The sequence below is a fragment of the Meles meles genome, chromosome 11, assembly GCF_922984935.1.
Source record: "Meles meles chromosome 11, mMelMel3.1 paternal haplotype, whole genome shotgun sequence".
Classification (NCBI taxonomy): Eukaryota; Metazoa; Chordata; class Mammalia; order Carnivora; family Mustelidae; genus Meles; species Meles meles.
The window spans coordinates 1,488,499-1,504,470 of NC_060076.1; the positions used below are offsets into that span (position 1 = coordinate 1,488,499).

At 66.9% G+C, this 15,972-nt stretch overlaps 2 protein-coding genes across 4 annotated transcripts; both read left to right on the forward strand.

The window, feature by feature from the left end:
* The first annotated feature begins 6,264 nt into the window (after positions 1–6,264).
* LOC123953095 (collagen alpha-1(I) chain-like) lies at positions 6,265–8,708 on the forward strand. Its single transcript, XM_046023023.1, has 6 exons — positions 6,265–6,293; positions 6,409–6,603; positions 6,665–7,125; positions 7,301–7,556; positions 7,739–7,943; positions 8,511–8,708. Exons 1-6 carry the CDS (start codon positions 6,265–6,267, stop codon positions 8,706–8,708), a joined length of 1,344 nt encoding a protein of 447 aa, XP_045878979.1.
* TMEM250 (transmembrane protein 250) lies at positions 8,314–13,603 on the forward strand. Of its 3 annotated transcripts, none has more exons than XM_046023857.1 (2): positions 8,314–10,245; positions 11,318–13,603. In XM_046023857.1, the coding sequence occupies exons 1-2, from the start codon at positions 9,430–9,432 to the stop codon at positions 11,852–11,854; spliced, it is 1,353 nt and encodes a 450-aa protein (XP_045879813.1). In that variant the 5' UTR covers positions 8,314–9,429; the 3' UTR covers positions 11,855–13,603. The 3 variants fall into 3 exon arrangements, with proteins under 3 accessions (XP_045879813.1, XP_045879815.1, XP_045879816.1); XM_046023859.1 differs by having other exon boundaries at positions 10,138–10,249; XM_046023860.1 differs by lacking the exon at positions 8,314–10,245 and adding an exon at positions 10,274–10,618.
* The last annotated feature ends 2,369 nt before the right edge of the window (positions 13,604–15,972 follow it).

The window sequence follows — 15,972 nt, forward strand, 5'->3', positions numbered from 1 at the left end:
CGCCCTCGCGGTCCCCGGGGCCGCACCCAGGCTGCGCGGACCGGGCGGACCGCGGACCCCGGCGCCTGCTGCCCGGGGGCGCCCTCTGCCGGCCGCCGCGCGCACCCGCCGGGCCCGGGGAGCGGGGCGCTGGGGGGCGCCGCGGGGATTCTCCCGGGTCTTCCCTTGCGGCTCCGTCACCTGCGGGCGCTGGCGGGGGGCGGGGCAGGACGCCGGCTCCTTAGAGACGCTGGCCGGCCCGCGCTGTCGCCCCTGCAGCGCGACCCTCTTCCCGGAGCCGCGGCGGGACAGTGCTGTCCTTCCGCCGTCGGCTGCGAACCAACGCCGACCTGCAGTCCGCCGGGTCTCAGGTCCGCGGAAAGCGGTGCGCAGGCCGCACCGTGGGCACCGGCGCCACGGTTACCCCCACCCAACGCGGGGAGCCTGCCCCAGGATGCCGGCCGGTTGCCCACATGCCCTTACCCCTGGGAGCAGGCGGCGAGGGAGGCAGCTCCTCCTGACCCAGACCACAGGCCCAGAGCCTGGAGCGGGAAACCGGACCGGCTGAGAAGTGTCGGCAGCAGCAAAACACAAGGTCGGCGCGCTGGTCCCGGGCTGCGTTCAGGCCGGGTTGGATCCAGCACCTGAGTCCTGCGCCTGCACACCTCTGGGGCTCCCGGGAGCCAGCAGCAGGTTCTTCTGGTGGGAGGTGAGGGAAGGGAGCAGCCACTTGGTCAGCTCTGAGGCCAGCCCAGCACAGAGGAGAGTTAAGACTCGTTCGTGGCAGACCCTGGCCCAGTGCCCACAGCAGATGGTCTGGACAGTGGCCTTGCCGTGGCACCAGCCGTCCGGTGATGTGGAGGGTTGCCCCGCGTGCATCTGTGCCGTCGGTTCCCACCTGTCCCAGTCAGAGGCACTGCCCACCGCACCGCACAGAGGCGGAAGCTGGGCCCCGGGTCCAGCGAGACCCTGGAGGTCCAGCCAGGATGTGGGGCACCGGAGGTCAGTCTGGCCCCAGCGCCCCTGCCCAGGGAATCGGGGCTCAGTGACCAGGGCTGGGAGTGTCACTTCTCAGGGGACACCGCGTTCATCTGGACAGAGGACAGGAGCATTTTCAGTGTTCAGGACACATGGTTTCTGCCGCTGTCCTCAGAGGGTCAGCGAGCCAGGCTCAGTGTCCTTTTGCTGCTCATGACGCCTCCACCAAGCGATTTCCAAGTCCTGAGAGCTCTTCCTCTCCACGGGGCCAGGGGCCCCGCGAGGACACAGGCCAGTCACTGTCACCTGGGGCGGGGCGGGTGCCTTGGACAGAAACCTGGACAGGCTCGGGGTCCCTCAGCACCAGCCTCCCTCCACGTGGTGAGGGAGGTGGTGACCGGGGCTTCTGTCCCTCCCAAGGTCCAGCACCATTTCTTTGTTTCTAGTAAACCCCCAAGCCCCGGGGGAGCTGGCAGGCCTGGGACCCGTGGTGACGCCGAGGCCCGCTGCAGGACGAGGAGGGCCGGCACGGATGTGGCGGCCACGCGTCATCCCCCGGACCCCACCCAGCCGCATGCCCCAGGCCCCAGCACGCCGCAAGCAAAGCCTCCTGAACGCACTCCCAGAAGACCCCCTGGCTAAGCCCCCACTCGCCCTCCAGCCTGCCCACAGCGCGCTCCTGCCGGGCCCTTCCCTCGCCCCCGGCCCCGGGCTGTGGGGTTGGCTGCTGCCTCGGCGTCCGCCCACGCCCTTCCCGGCCTCGACCCTCGGAGCCAGGGCCAGCCTCGCCGTGGCCTCAGGGAGCCCTGGTGGGAAGGAGGACCGAGGGTTCTGGGGAGCAGTCATGCCCTTGGGACACTGGACAAACACTGCTGTCAAGCGTGCCACTTTTAGGGACTCTGGGAGGTGACTTTGGCTCATTCTGGCCAGACAAGCCCTGTGCTGGGCATAGGGTCGTACAGCTCAACCAGACCCAGGCCCTACTGGAGTGCCAGGAGCTCACGCCCAGCAGGCAGTCCCACCGGGGAGGTCCTGAGACAGGCACCCGAGGCATGCACTTGGTCCAGCCCTGGGGGTCAGGAAGGCTTCCTGGAAGAGGAGGGATCTTGAGCTGACTCTTTTTTTTTTTTTTTTTAAAGATTTATTTATTTATTTGACAGAGAGAGATCACAAGTAGGCAGAGAGGCAGACAGAGAGGAGGAGGCAGGCTCACCGCCAAGCAGAGAGCCCGATGCGGGGCTCGATCCCAGGACCCCGAGGTCATGACCTGAGCCGAAGGCAGAGGCTTTAACCCACGGAGCCACCCAGGCACCCCTTGAGCTGACTCTTGAAGGGTCTGAAGGGACACCTCTGCGAGGCGAATTGCCCCAGAAGAGGAAGACCTCGAAGTCACGGCCCTCGTCGGGGGGTGCCAGCTGCTAGGTTTCCTGGGGTGGGGTGGCCTGGGTGACGGTGGCCAGGGTGCAGAACCTCTAGGCCTGCGGGTCGGGGAGTCTTCGAGAAGACTCCTTCCACAGTGGGAGCAACTGCAGGAAGACGCATTGGAAGGAAATGTCTGGAAGGACGGAAGCTTCTGGAAGGGTGGCAGGGTGTGACGGAGGAGGAAGGACAGATCGTGATCTGAGAGGCATGAACACCGCAGGTTCCCGTACTGGGCCATGCACTGGGTCCAGAGTCTGGAAACCCCTCGGCGTCCAGCCCCATCACCCCTCCCCGCCCGCTGGGAGCCCTCCCGCCCGCCTCCACCCACTCTTCTGGAGTTTTTCATGTGAATCGAAGCTCTCAGAAATACGGTTTTATCTGCCCCCCCTTCCGTATTTAACATTTTTTAATTTTTATTTTCTCTAAGATTGGAGAGATTGAACACGAGCAGGGGGAGGGGCGGAGGGAGCAGCATCCTCCCCACTGACTGTGGAGCCCGGACGCGGGGCTCGATCCTAGGGCCCTGGGATCACGACCTGAGCCCCCTGGGTACCCCCCTTTTCTTCTCATCGCGGTGGAACTCAGAACATTCTCCGTCTGAAGTTCTGAGCGCACAGCCCCAGGGCGTCAAGCACATTCGCCCTGTTGTTGTATTCGTCCCTAGGACGTGGTCCTCTTCCCGAACGGAAGCTCTGGCCCGTCACACACGGGCCCCCTTCCCCTCTGTGCCGGTGGGTCCCACTCCTCTGGGGCCTCTTGGGAGTGGATCCTTCAGGATCTGGGACTCGAGTCTGGACGATGCTTTCTGAGATCACGGTCTCCGATCCAATTAATCTGGTGCCTCTGTGTGCTAAGCTGCGGGGGCCGGGCTGCCCTTCCAGCAGGGCCTCGGGCCTCTCCTCCCAGAGGCGCCTGAGCCCCCAGACTGAGCGTGACATCAGCACAGGCCTGCTCGCGGACCCGCGCTGGTGAGGACGAGCCAGCTGCCCCTCTCCGAGCGGCGGGCCCTCTTTGCTGCATGCTGGGGCAATGACGGGAGGCACGACTCCCCCGGCGGTTCTCGGGAGACTGCGTCCGTGCCAGGGAGGCCGGCTGAGGGGTGGTGAGGGCAGGAGCTCGGGCAGGGAGCCCCGAGCATGGAACCTCGGCCCTGGGTCGTCTGCTGCAGCAAGCGGGTCGGGGGGCTTGCCGCGGCCGGGGGGGCTTGCTGCAGCCGGGGTCAGGAGCCTCCCGCGGTCCGCCCGCATCGGCAATCCGCCCGCAAGAAACAGGGATGTGCGCTGCGGTGTTATCTATAAGCACAAAACACGGGCACCGACACCCGCGTCCTGTCAGAGAGGAATTGATGGCGTCATAACGGAGCCCGGAAGGCCAGATTCGTGAAGCGCGTTCATTGGCACAGAAGAATGTTCGTGACGTAGCAAGGTCAAGGTTGGGAAGGACAGAATGCAACCCTGGGTGTGCAACATAACCCCGACTTTGACAATAAAGATGAAGCGTTTTGCCTGGCAGAGAACGGCGTGAGCTCTGGGGGTTCAGTGGTGCGACATCCGGGGGGCCGGGCCTGGAGCTGAGAGCCCCGCCTCCCCCTGCAGGCCCAGGCGAGGGCTTGGGCTCCTCCACAGTCCTTCTCCCCGTCACTGTCCACCCGCGCTGCCCCGGCAGGAAGGACAAAGCACACTGGAGTCAAAACCCTCAGTTGTTATTTTTTAAAGATACGTTTGTTTATTTTAGACGGAGAGACAGCGGGCGGGAGGGGCAGAGGGGGAGGGAGAGAGAGTCTTTTTTTTTTTTTTTTAAGATTTTATTTATTTATTTGACAGAGATCACAAGTAGGCAGAGAGGCAGGCAGAGAGAGAATGAGAGGGAAGCAGGCTCCCCGCGGAGCAGAGAGCCCGATGCAGGACTCGATCCCAGGACCCTGAGATCATGACCTGAGCCGAAGGCAGCGGCTTAAACCACTGAGCCACCCAGGCGCCCGGGAGAGAGAGTCTTAAGCAGACTCGCTGCTTAGGCCTGAGCCCAACATGGGGCTCGATCCCATGACCCTGAGATCATGACCCGAGCCGAAACGGACGGTCCGATGCTTCACTGACTGAGCCACCCGGTGCCTCTCAAAGCCCTCGTTTAATCAAGAATCAGAGGTTGGAATGGGCAGGCTCCGGGGCAGATGCCGGGGACAGACCATCCCAAGCACGTTCTGGAAGGGGCTGGTATCCGCAGCTGAGGCGAGCCCGGGGCATCTGGAGCCAAGCAGAGCGAGCGTGGACTTCACTCCAGACGGCCACGTCCAGGCCTGGCTCCTCCCAGTGACCCAGGTGGACGCTGCCGAGTTCCCAGGACGGCACGTCCGTGAGGCTCTGAGCGGAGGGCCCGGCCACTAGCCCTCCGGCTGGGCCAACCACTGCCCTCGTGCGACACAGCCCCTTCCTCGGTGGCCCCGACCTCCGCGCTCTGTCCTCGCCCACGGCGCGCACGCCCGCACTCACTCATCAGCTCCCGGCCTCCAGATTACTCTGGGGCTGATGAAATTAGCGAGTGCAATCATGACCCGAAGCAAGTTAGTCGGGAGAATTTATTGGACCTGCCAGTTTTATGCATGTCTGATTAAGTATTATAAGGTTTGTTTTTGATTTTGCATAATTTAACTTTACATCCTGCACTGGGGGGGCCCATCAACCATTAACGACCCAAATAAACCTCTTTTAAGACACATCTACTTATAATTTACTTCTGGATGCGGTCTCTTCCAGGTTTTTTTGGTGTTGTTGCCAAAGAGACAAATACGTTAAAAGTAACATTTTGCGCCGTTCCGCTCCCCCTATAAATCTCTCCGCGTGTGTACAATTCGTTACAAGTTCTGAAAGGAGTACAAGTCAGCACTTGTATCGCAACAAGCGACATGTAAATGCGCGTGTTTGTCTCCCCACGGGCCCTAAAACATGCGGGCGGCCTGGGCTGCTCCACCGGCCGCCCCGTCCCGCCCCGCTCCGGGCCGTGATGAGCTGCGCCGCAAATCTCCTCCCGTCAGCCCAGAAGCGCTCCATCAGCGGGAGCAGGAACGGTGTCGCGGGGAGATCAGCGCGGGAGGAAACACAGCCAGGCCCTGGGGGTGCAGGCGCTCACCTTGAAGGCGGTCCCGGGGTGGCCAGGACCCGGGTTTCGGGAGGGCACATCCACGAAGTGGCGTAAAGGCTGCAGACCAGGAGGGCAGGGCCACGCAGAAGCCGGCCACGCGGCCTCCTCCTCTCCGCAGAGAAGAGGCGGAGTGTCCGCGCGCCCGCGGACTCCGAGGCTGGGGTGCAGTGGGCATTTCTCTGCGGCTCGATGGCAGCGCCGCACAGCCCTACTCTGCCCGGCCTTGGCGAAGGCCACACCTCGCTAAACCCTCCAACAGCCCCTGGGGCTGCAGGGCCTCCTTGGCTGATGAAGAAGAACCGCCAGGACGGGCCAGTGACTCATCCAACCACAGACCCACCTCCTGTGGCTCGGCGCCGGGCACCGGTGACATCGGGCGGGTCTGTCATCTAAAGCCGTCATCCAGCAGCCCCCGACGGCCCCCAGCACCACTCACGATGGCCCCCAATGTGGCCTGAGTGCTTCCCCAGCACCCACCGCAGTCCACTTCCCGCAGGCTGTGGGCATGGGCGCCGGACCGAAGCCTGGCGGGGCAAGGGCTCACGGTGATGCCAGGCCTCTGGGCAGTCCCACCCATCCTGGGCCCTCTACAGGCCACAGACACAGCAGGGCACAGCCGCTCCCTCCCCTTAGCAGCTTCAGCTTAGGGCCGGGGGAGGGGGTGGGGGGACGGCGGGAAGAAGCAGCCAGGCCCAGGCACAGCCACGCCAGACCGGAACCCAGCTCAAGCCTGCCCTGGACCGGGAGATGGCAGAGCGCCGGCCCGCTGGGGGACGGTGAGGGGAGGAGGAGAGGTGGCATGAAAGGCCACATTCCCTCTCCTGAAGCAGGCCTGCTGACGACGGACGACCTGTCTGTCTGTCCCTCCCGCTCTGGCCGCGCCCCTGCCAGGGAGCCAACATCAGAAGACGAACGCTTCCGCGGACATTCAGACCGGCACAGCACAGAGTCCCAGCCTCGGCCTGCCCCCCCTCGCAGCCCACGGGGGCCCGAGTCAGGGGCTGAGCCCCCAGAGCGCCCGCAACACGGGTACAGGGGCCCCCGCGCGGGCCGTGACCGACGTTCTCAGGAGACGGACGACCGGAGGTGATGGGTGTGGCCGGTGCTGTCCTCAGAGCCGCGCCGGTCACCTGCGGCCACCCCACAGGCGGTCCCGGAATAGGCCGGCTAACGTGTTCGTTCGCCAGCGCGGCCGCCCAGAGCGTCACAGAGCCCGGCTCGAACCACAGAAGCGCATCTCCTCACCTCCCGGAGGCCAGACGCCTGAGAGCCGGGTGCGGGCAGGGCTGGCTCCTCCCAAGGCCCCCAGGAATGCCGTCTACCACTTCCACGGTGACCGACCTCTGGGCGCGTCCAGTGGGCCCTACCGGCAGGGCGTGCCCTGGACTCCAGGCCTGGGGCCGCCCCGAGGAGAGCACCCTGTCCGGGGTCACAGAGGCCGAGCAGCCGTCCCGGCGGGGATGGGAGATGCTGTGCCACCCACACCGAGGGGACAGGGTCACCGGACAGACAAGCAGAGGTCGGATGGAGCGCCAGACCCCACAGGGAGGCCTGCCGGCCGCTGGGAGGAGGCGTCTCAGTGCGCGTGCCGCCCAGTGGCCCCTGGGGGTGCGGGGCGCGTCCGGGTCAGAGCCGGGCCCGCCGGCCAACAGTGTCTCCTCAGGCACGAAGTGGGCGCGAGGCCGTGTGCCGGCAGGTGGTGTAAGGACCGGAAACCACGGGCTCCGCTCACACGGTTTGGTGAGACTGAGAACAGCAGTCTCTTCCCTCGGCCCGCCTGCAGGCCGGGATGCAGACCCGGCCCACCCAGGCTTCTCTGCCCTGTGCCATCTGGGGTCTCCGCCCCAGCCCCGCGGCCTCGCGCCCAGCTGCGCTCCTGCTCCCACGGGGAAAGCCGTGGCCACGGCGCTCAGCGCGGAGCCCCTCCCCACGGCCTCTCCAAACGCCCCCGTGTGCCCGTGTGTGTGCCCCAGAGACCCCGAGTACCCTCCACCGAACACCCCACACGCCATCCGCGTGGCCCCCCCCGGCCCTGCCACGTGGCCCATTAACTCCACACATGACCTCTGTCCCCCCTCCCCCCACGAATCCCTCCCTCCCATGCCCACACCGTGGCCTGCACGTGACCACCTTACAGACACCGTGTGCCGCCCACGTGCTCGCTCCACGGAACCACCACAGACCCCCTGTGCTGCCACTCTTATCCACGCTGCTGCCACAGCCCTGCCGTGGGGCCCAAGGTGACCCCCACTGGACCCACGTGCCCCCCTCCACAAACCCCTCCTCACCGCCTCCCTTCGCTTCCGGCGTGGCCCACGCAACCACTGCGGGATCCCGTGAGCCTCCTCCGCTCACGTCTGCTGCCTTTCCCGGGCACTCGAAAGCTGCGCTCAGAAGAGCCTGGCCCCGGGGCGCCTGGGGGCACAGTGGGTTAAAGCCTCTGCCTTCAGCTCAGGTCATGATCCCAGGGTCCTGGGATCGAGCCCCGCATTGGGCTCTCTGCTCAACGGGGGGCCTGCTTCCCTTCCTCTCTCTGCCTGCCTCTGCCTGCTTGTGATCTCTGTCAAGCGCCTGGGTGGCTCAGTGGGTTAAGCTGCTGCCTTCGGCTCAGGTCATGATCTCAGGGTCCTGGGATCGAGTCCCGCATCGGGCTCTCTGCTCAGCAGCGAGCCTGCTTCCCTCTCTCTCTCTCTGCCTGCCTCTCTGTCTGCTTGTGATCTCTCTCTGTCAAGTAAATAAATAAAATCTTTAAAAAAAAAAAAAAAAATAAAGTAAAATAAAAAAAAATTAAAAAAAAGAGCCCAGCCCAGAGCCCCGAATGGCGTCCCCCACATGCGCCTCACATGCCTGTCACGTGTCCCCCGCCTCCCGTGGCCCAGCGTCCACCAGCTCGGCAGCTGGGTTCCGGGGGGGAGCATTAGGACATCGAGGGGGGTGGTGTGTGGCTTCTCTGACCCAACCCGGGAGACGCCACAGGGTCACCTGGGCCTCAGGATCTGGTCGCTGAGGCAGCCCGTGCACTGGTGCCGGGAGACTGTGGGGTGTGTATGAGGACCCCGGAGGTGGGGCCCCTCTGGGAGCTGGGGGCTCGCTCGGGCCTCGAACTGGGGCAAGCACGCTGCCCGGCGTCCAGCAGACGTCACTGTGACCACGAGCTGGACGCCACGCGGACCCCTGCCAAGGACGGGTGAGTTAAACGTGACCCCAAGGGTGACGCTCCTCCCCGTTTAAAGTGGGGAGCAGGGCCCTGCGAACCGTAAAGGCCGAAGGGTAGAGGATCTCGGGTTTGTCGGCCTTTGGGTGTCCTCCCGGGAGCCCACTCCATTCTGCCACGGGAGCTCGAAAGCAGCCCCGACCGCACAGGGGCCGGGCGGGCCCAGGACAGCGGCTTTAAGGCCTGGAAGCCCCCGGCGGACTCAGAGCCGCTCTGCAGCTACGGAAACCGCCCGGCAGGTGGCGCGCGGCCACTGCCCGCCGCCCAGCCCCGCGGGGACGCCTGGGGACCGGGTGCTCAGGAGGGTGGAGAGCGGGATCCCCACCGGGGCCCCAAACGAGGACCTGCAAACCGACAGCAGGGTCGGAGGCTTCCCCTGGCCCTGCCCCAAGGCAGCGCTGAGGACACAGCCCGCCGGGCTCCTTACCTGCGAGCCTGCGCGGCCCGTGGGGACGGACCAGACTGGCTCAGAGGGCTCGTTGGTGAGGCTTCTGGGGTTGGGGGACCAGGGTTCGTGCGCACCGGCCCGAAGCAGGAGCACGTCGCACCGTGGCGGGCAGAAGACTGGGCTGACGGGCGCGTGGGCCTGTCCGCGAGACGTGTGCGGCGCGGGACGGACGACGGCGCAGAGCAGGCGGCAGCCCGCGCACACCCGGGGACGGCGCGGGTGCCGGGGACGGCGCGGGTGCCGGGGACGGATGCCGCGCGGGCGGAGGCGGCTTTCCGGAGGGGAGCAGGAGCGCGGCACGCGGCTGAGGCGGAAGCGAGCCGGCGGGAAGGCACAGGTCGTGTACCGAGCAACGCGACCTCCGCACAGACCTGGAGGGGCCGACGGGGTGCCCCGGGGGACGGGGCTGGAGCGGCGCGGCGAGGGCCCGAGTGCGGCGCGGGCGGTTACTGCAGAACCCAGCCGGCAGAGGCTGCATTTTGAGGAACATTTACTGAAATATCCTCCTTTTCTGCCACCTGCTGCCCCTCACGCCGCTCGGGCCCCTTTCCGGGCTTCCCCCGCTCCCTCCGCGGGCGCGGCCCCGCCTCCTCCCCGAGGGCCCGGAGCGCAAAGGCCGGGACGCAGGAGCCCGCCGCAGGGACGCGCAGCAGGGACGGGTGCGGCAGGCGGGCCGGAGGCGAGGGCCGGGGGCTTCGGGCCTGGGACGCGGCGGACCGGCAGCGCGGAGGGGAGCCCGGCGGCGGCCCCCAGCGTCGGGGACGCGGAGCCGCATCTACGAGGGAGCGACCCGGAACCCGGCAGGCCTGAAACCCTTCACGAGTCCGCGCGCGAGCCTCCGGGTCCCGCTGGGGCAACGCCGGGCGCCGCGGCGGCAGTGGGCCCCGCCCGGCCGCAGCTCCGCGGGCCGCGGACACGTGAGGACGGCGCGCGCGTGCGCAGAGGGGGCTGCCCACGGTCGCACGCGCAGGCCCACCATCGGCGCCTGCGCAGTACAGACCGAGCAGCCGGCGGCGTACGCGGGACGAGGCGTCGGGCGGCAGTGCTAAGGACGGCGCGCACGCAGGCACGTAAGCACGCACGCCCTGGGGAAGTGTCGAGTTCCGGCTGCTCAGAGTCTCTCCGAGCCGGGGGGAAGGGAGGCGCTCTCGGTGACGGCTCGGGCGGAGGGGGTGGAAGGGAAGTGCTACGGTGGCCGCAGAGGGACGGCGGTACGGCTCCCGCGCTGGGCCAAACGCCGCCGGCCGCCGGGCGCGCAAGCCCCGGGCCCTTCGGGGCGGCCTCGGTCAGGGACGTGTGAGCGGCTGGGCCCCGCAGCCGCCGCGCCGTGGGCACCATGCGGCCGCCCTGCTCCTGGAGCCCCGTGGGCCGGGGGAGGCCGCACGCTCTGCCGCCCGCACCGCCGGCCTTCCCCGGCGCCGGCACGGAGAGGGCACCTGGTGAGCGGCGGACGGGCCTGCCCGGGGGTGGCTCGCGGGTCCGCGCCAGAGCCCGCCGCCTGCCTGCCCCGGGAGCCCGCGGCGCGGACGCTGGGGCGGGGGTGGGGGGCGTAGCGGCGGCGGGCCCGGGGCGGGAGGGAGGCGGGCAGGGAGCCTAGCGGGGTCCAGCGGACGAGGCCCGCCGGTGCAGGTGCGGCCGGACCGAGGCAAGCGCGCGGAGCCGCCCGGGGCTCAGACCAGGCTCTGAGGTCTGACGCACGCGTCTCCCGAGCCCGTAGCCCCCCGGCTGCCCCGCTGTCCACACGTCCGCACGTGCAGCCGTCCCCCCACGAGGGGTTTAGGCGGTCAGCAGAGACCACTCGGCGTGTGTCCTTTCCTGGTGCCCGGTCCGCAGGCCTGCGATGTCCTCTGATTGCCAGGCGTGGTCCCCAGCGTCCCCCCCCCACCCCCGCGGGAGCCCTGGACGGGCAGGGAGGGGAGGGGGGCGGACCGGCTTCAGGTCACTCCTAGGGAGCCTCAGCGCCAGGCTCCGGACCCCCCCGTCTGGTCTTCGCGCTTGGCTCCTCGGTCTGCGTCCGGTGCCTCTGTAGCGTCCGTGCTTCTTGTGGCGAGAGCGGCCCCCGGGCACGTGAGCCGAGGGGGCAGGTTCCCCGTGGCCCCGGGGCTCACCCCGCTCCTGTCTTTGTCGCTTCCCCGCAGGCCGCGGCACCCCCCGGGGCTCAGCTGCCGCGCGCGGGCCTGGGTGCCCATGACGCCTGTGCCGACCGCTGCGCGGACACCGTGCTGCCACCAGCTCGCCGCAGCGCCCGGGCCCCGATGCCGGTCATGCCCATCCCGCGGCGGGTGCGCTCCTTCCACGGCCCGCACACCACCTGCCTGCACGCGGCCTGCGGGCCGGCGCGCGCCTCCCGCCTGGCGCGCACCAAGTACAACAACTTCGACGTGTACGTGCGCGCGCGCTGGCTGTACGGCTTCATCCGCTTCCTGCTGTACTTCAGCTGCAGCCTGTTCACCGCCGCGCTCTGGGGCGCGCTGGCCGCGCTCTTCTGCCTGCAGTACGCGGGCGTGCGCGTGCTGCTGCGCTTCCAGCTCAAGCTGTCGGTGCTGCTGCTGCTGCTGGGCCGCCGGCGCGTGGACTTCCGCCTCCTCAACGAGCTGCTCATCTACGGCATCCGCGTGACCGTGCTGCTGGTCGGGGGCCTGGGCTGGTGCTTCATGGTCTTCGTGGACATGTGAGGGCCCGGCCTGGGCCTCCGCCGCGGGCTGTCTTCCCCGCGGCCCCTGCTTCTCCTGACCGGCGGGGTCGGGACTCCTCCCGTCTCGCGGGTCTGGGCGGGGAGGTGCTGAGACTGCTCCGGGAAGGGGACGCGGGCGCCCCCTCTGCCGCTCGTTTTCTGCCCTGACCCTCCTTGTGTGTCCCTGGGGGGTCAGCGCCTCGCGGCCGCCAGCCCTCGCTTTCCCAGGCCGTGCCAGGGTGAGGCCCGTTGGCCCCCCCGCCCTTGGAGAGCCTCTGTGTCCCTGCTTCCTCCCCGGGACAGGGCATCCCAGGCTGCGAGCGAGGGCCTCCTGGCCAGCTGCACCGCCCCTCCCCATGAGCCGCCAGCCCCAGCCTTAGGGCAGTGTCAGGCTCAAGTGGCTGGCGTGCACACTGCCAGAAAGCTGCTCGCTCTGCCCTGGGCCGCCCACGTCCCGGCACAGTGCTCAGGCACTCCGTCTGTCCCCCTGAATGGCCGCGGGGTCCTGAGTCCCAGGCCCGGCTTCTGGGCCACGTTGGTTTGCTTAGAGGCGGTTGAGTGGGAGTCACAGGCATCCTTGGCCAGTTCCCAGATCGGGGACCAGCCCTGCTCCAGGGCGATCTGCGTTCCTCTCGGGCAGGTTTGCTGAAAACGTCAGGCGGGATCCCATAGTCTCTCCAAGTGTAGAATTCTGGGAGGCCCCTGAACTTCTGGCTGGGGGTGGGGAGGGGAGCCGAGCTTTGGCCTCTCTCCCTCTGAGGGATGGCTGGCATTGAGACGTGCGTGCTGGGAGCTGACGTCCGCGGTCTGGAGAAGCACCACAGTCTCTGTGCGCCTGTCCCCGGGACACGAGCGGAGCTGCTGCTGAAGGAGGCCCTCTTGGGCGTGCGTGTGCACGGGCTGGGCTGCCCCTGTGTTCTTGCCCCCGTTGAGAGCCGCTGTTGAGGGACAAGCAGAACTGAATGTGGGGCCGGAAGGAGCGAAGGGCCTGTTGGTCCATCCAGGGCCCCATGTCTTGTGCAGACCCCTCGCTTCTCTGTCAGAGGAGAGGGTGGCCTGGTGGCCCCGTACTCACAGCAGGTCTCCTTGGCAGGTGAGAAGCCACTCGGGATAATTGTGCTGGGACGACAGGAGAGACCGGGGACAGCAGACAGCCCCATCCTGGGGGTGACCCCTCATCCCGAGTTGTCCCTCCCCACCCCCCCAAGCATGGGCAGTGGCCCCTTTGACCTTGTGTGGCCAGGCAGTCCAGGGGCCAGGGGAGCTGTCGGACTGTTGGGTGCCCCGGGAGGAAGACTCCAAATTCAGGGAGAGAAGGTGAAGAAAGCTCGGCTGTAAACCACACTCTTTGATTTGTAGCCGGCTCCTGTCCAGCAGTTGCCACCGTGGGGACGGTGGGAGCGCTCCTGGGACAAAGTCCTTGCTCGGGTGGAGTCTGCGGGCTCCCTGGATGCCCGGCGGGGAGCTGACCTGCGTGTACCCCACTTCTCAGCGCCGCAGAGAATCTTTTGCACTAAATCATGCTGTTTCCTAAAAGTTTTGTTCTGTGTTAACTCAGATCCCCCAGAGCTCCCGCCACAGAGGTGGACACGTGTCCGTGCCGTCAGGACGGCAGGAGGGGTGTGGCCGGGCTGCCTCGACGGTGGTTGCGGCCGCATGAGCTAGCGCCGTGAACACAGGTGCTCGGTGAGGCGAGCGCATGTTAGATTCTTTACGAGATGAGCCACCTGCATTAAACTTATTTTTTTAATACGTTGACGGAGTGATTGCTTAAAGCTCAAGAGCTTTGTTCTTTCTGTAAGGGTCTGACCGACCAAAGATGCCACGGAAGGAGTCTGTGCCAGGCAAAACCAAGGACGCTTTAAAGCAGGCGTCTGCGGTGCCAAGGCAGGGATGCCCATGTGGGGCTCAAGGGGCCCACCTTGACCTTGCGACAGGGGGTCTGTCGGGACGGCAGGGACAGTGTGGCCGTGCCGGCAGCGGGTCCCAGCAAGGTCCCCGGGGCCGACTTGTACCCGCCAACAAGGGTGTAGAGTCCTCACAGGGCCGGGGAATAGGTCCCAGAGCCGAGTGCACGTGTGAGCTCCCTCCCAGGGAAGATCCGTGTGCACGGGGAGGACGGGAGGACGCTGGCTGCAAACCAAAGCGTTGGTTCTTGTTTAACCAAAAGCCTTGGAAAAACGAGAGACACATGGTTACTTAGTATCTTTATTTTGTAAACGTCTCCGAGCTTCCATGCGGGGACGCTCCTGTTCCCATGACAGCGACGCCCCACCACGCTGCTGCGCTGGCCAGAAAGTGCCACGGAAAGGCCGCCCGGCTGCAGCTTCCGGGCTTTTGTGGAACTGGGTGTTTTCCCAGCAGAAAACAGTCCTAAGTTGTTTCGGGGTTTGGCTTGCGGTGGCAGAGCTGGGAAGCGGCTGTGGTGGCCGCGGGCGCGGGGCACTGGCAGCTGCCAGGGCAGCGGCCCCAGCAGGCCGGCTTAGGATGGTGCTTGGTGAGCGCAAGTCCTCCTCCACCAGGTGGGCCTCCGGCCAACTCCCCGATCCCATCTTCAAGGACAGCCTGTGGAGCCATGGGCCAAGCAGTGGGAGAGCAGGGCTGGGACCCGAGGCTGCAGTCCGGACGCTGCCACCCAGAGAGGGGTCTCAGCCTCAGAGCATCATGGGGTGGGGGGGTGACCTGTGAGGCCAGCGGCTCCCGGTCAGCAGCATCCTGCTGAGATGTCATTTAGAGCAGAGCATGTGCTCGTTATGCGCTCCCTGTCTTGGGAAAAAGGACTGACCTTAGGCCTGAGCGCAGGTCCCAAGGCCGGGCGGGCAGGTGCCAGGAGCTGGAGCGGGCTTGGGAGCCAGGAGTCATCCTCACAAAGCTGCCAGGCCTCCGCGGCTCCTGCGCCTCCTCCCTCCCAGATGGCCCAGGCTGCCTTCAAGGTGGGTGGGGGAGGGAGTGACCCGGGACAGCCACTAGGTCAGACCGAGTGAGCTGGGAGGGCAGGGAGGGCCCCCGCTGCTCTTGCAGGACCCCCCGTGGGTGAAGATGGGCCCAAGGTGGGGCGGGAGGGAAGAGAAGAGGGAGGAGAGCGCCTGGAAGGTTCTGCAGGCGGCAGGCGGCCCCAGCGACAGTACCTGGATGCAGGTGGTGGCAAGTTTGTCCTTGATTGGGGAGGTGGGGGTGAGGAGCCGGGGCTGCGCTAGAGAGGGCGTGGGAGAGGGGGGCTCCGGGAGGTCTCCTAGCCTGGCAGGGGGATGGTCCAGTCAGGCTCAGGCTGGGTCTGGAGGTCAGGGTTAGGACAGAAGTGAGGGGGGCAGAGAGGGCGTGGGGGAGGAGGGAGGAGAGAAGCAGAAGCAGTTCCCCTGAACAAAGAGCGGAGGCGCCGAGTCCCCACGTCCCTGGGAGCTGGGTGCCGGGAGGCAGGAGGAAAAGCCTCAGTGGCCACGGCCACGCCCTCGCCCTCCGGCTGGTTTCCAGCCCGTCCCTCTGCTGAGGGCCTCCCAGGGTGCGAGGGGCTGTCAGGAGGAGGGAATCAGCCAGCAGAGGGGGCAACGGCGAGGAAGGGTGGTGCTTTGGGAACTTCCAGAAACCGGAGGTTTCTGTGAGCAAGTCTGGGCACCATCCAGACCCAGGGCAGTACGGACATCTCAGGAGATGCGCTCTCTGGCCCTGCGGGCACTCCCAGCAGCCCGCAGGAGGTCACACCTGGAGGGGCAGTTGGACTGGTGTCTTTCCCGGTCCCCCCTCCCCCCTGCAGTATGGTGGGGGGCTGGGGGGGAGGGACACAGCCCCGCCCCGGACGATGGCTGGGCAGGCGCCACCTGCTCTGGACCAGAGTGTGAGCCCAGTACCGCTGCGGAGGACAGGGCGGTCGACTGGGGCTGGCTGCACCGACATCGGATGGTCCCTGACCTTGAGAGGTCCCTGTCATTGGCAGCCTGTGATTGGAGGAGGGAGCGGGCGGAGGGCAGGCGCTCGGTGCTGAATCAGCCCTTTCTGGGCCGGAGCGAGCTTCCTTCCCTCCGCAGAGCCCAGTGCTTCTCCTTTCCCCCTCCCTGCTGCTGCTGGGAAAGGGCCTCTCTGGGCCAGCCCCTCCCGGACGGCCGGCCGCCCCATCCCCTCGAG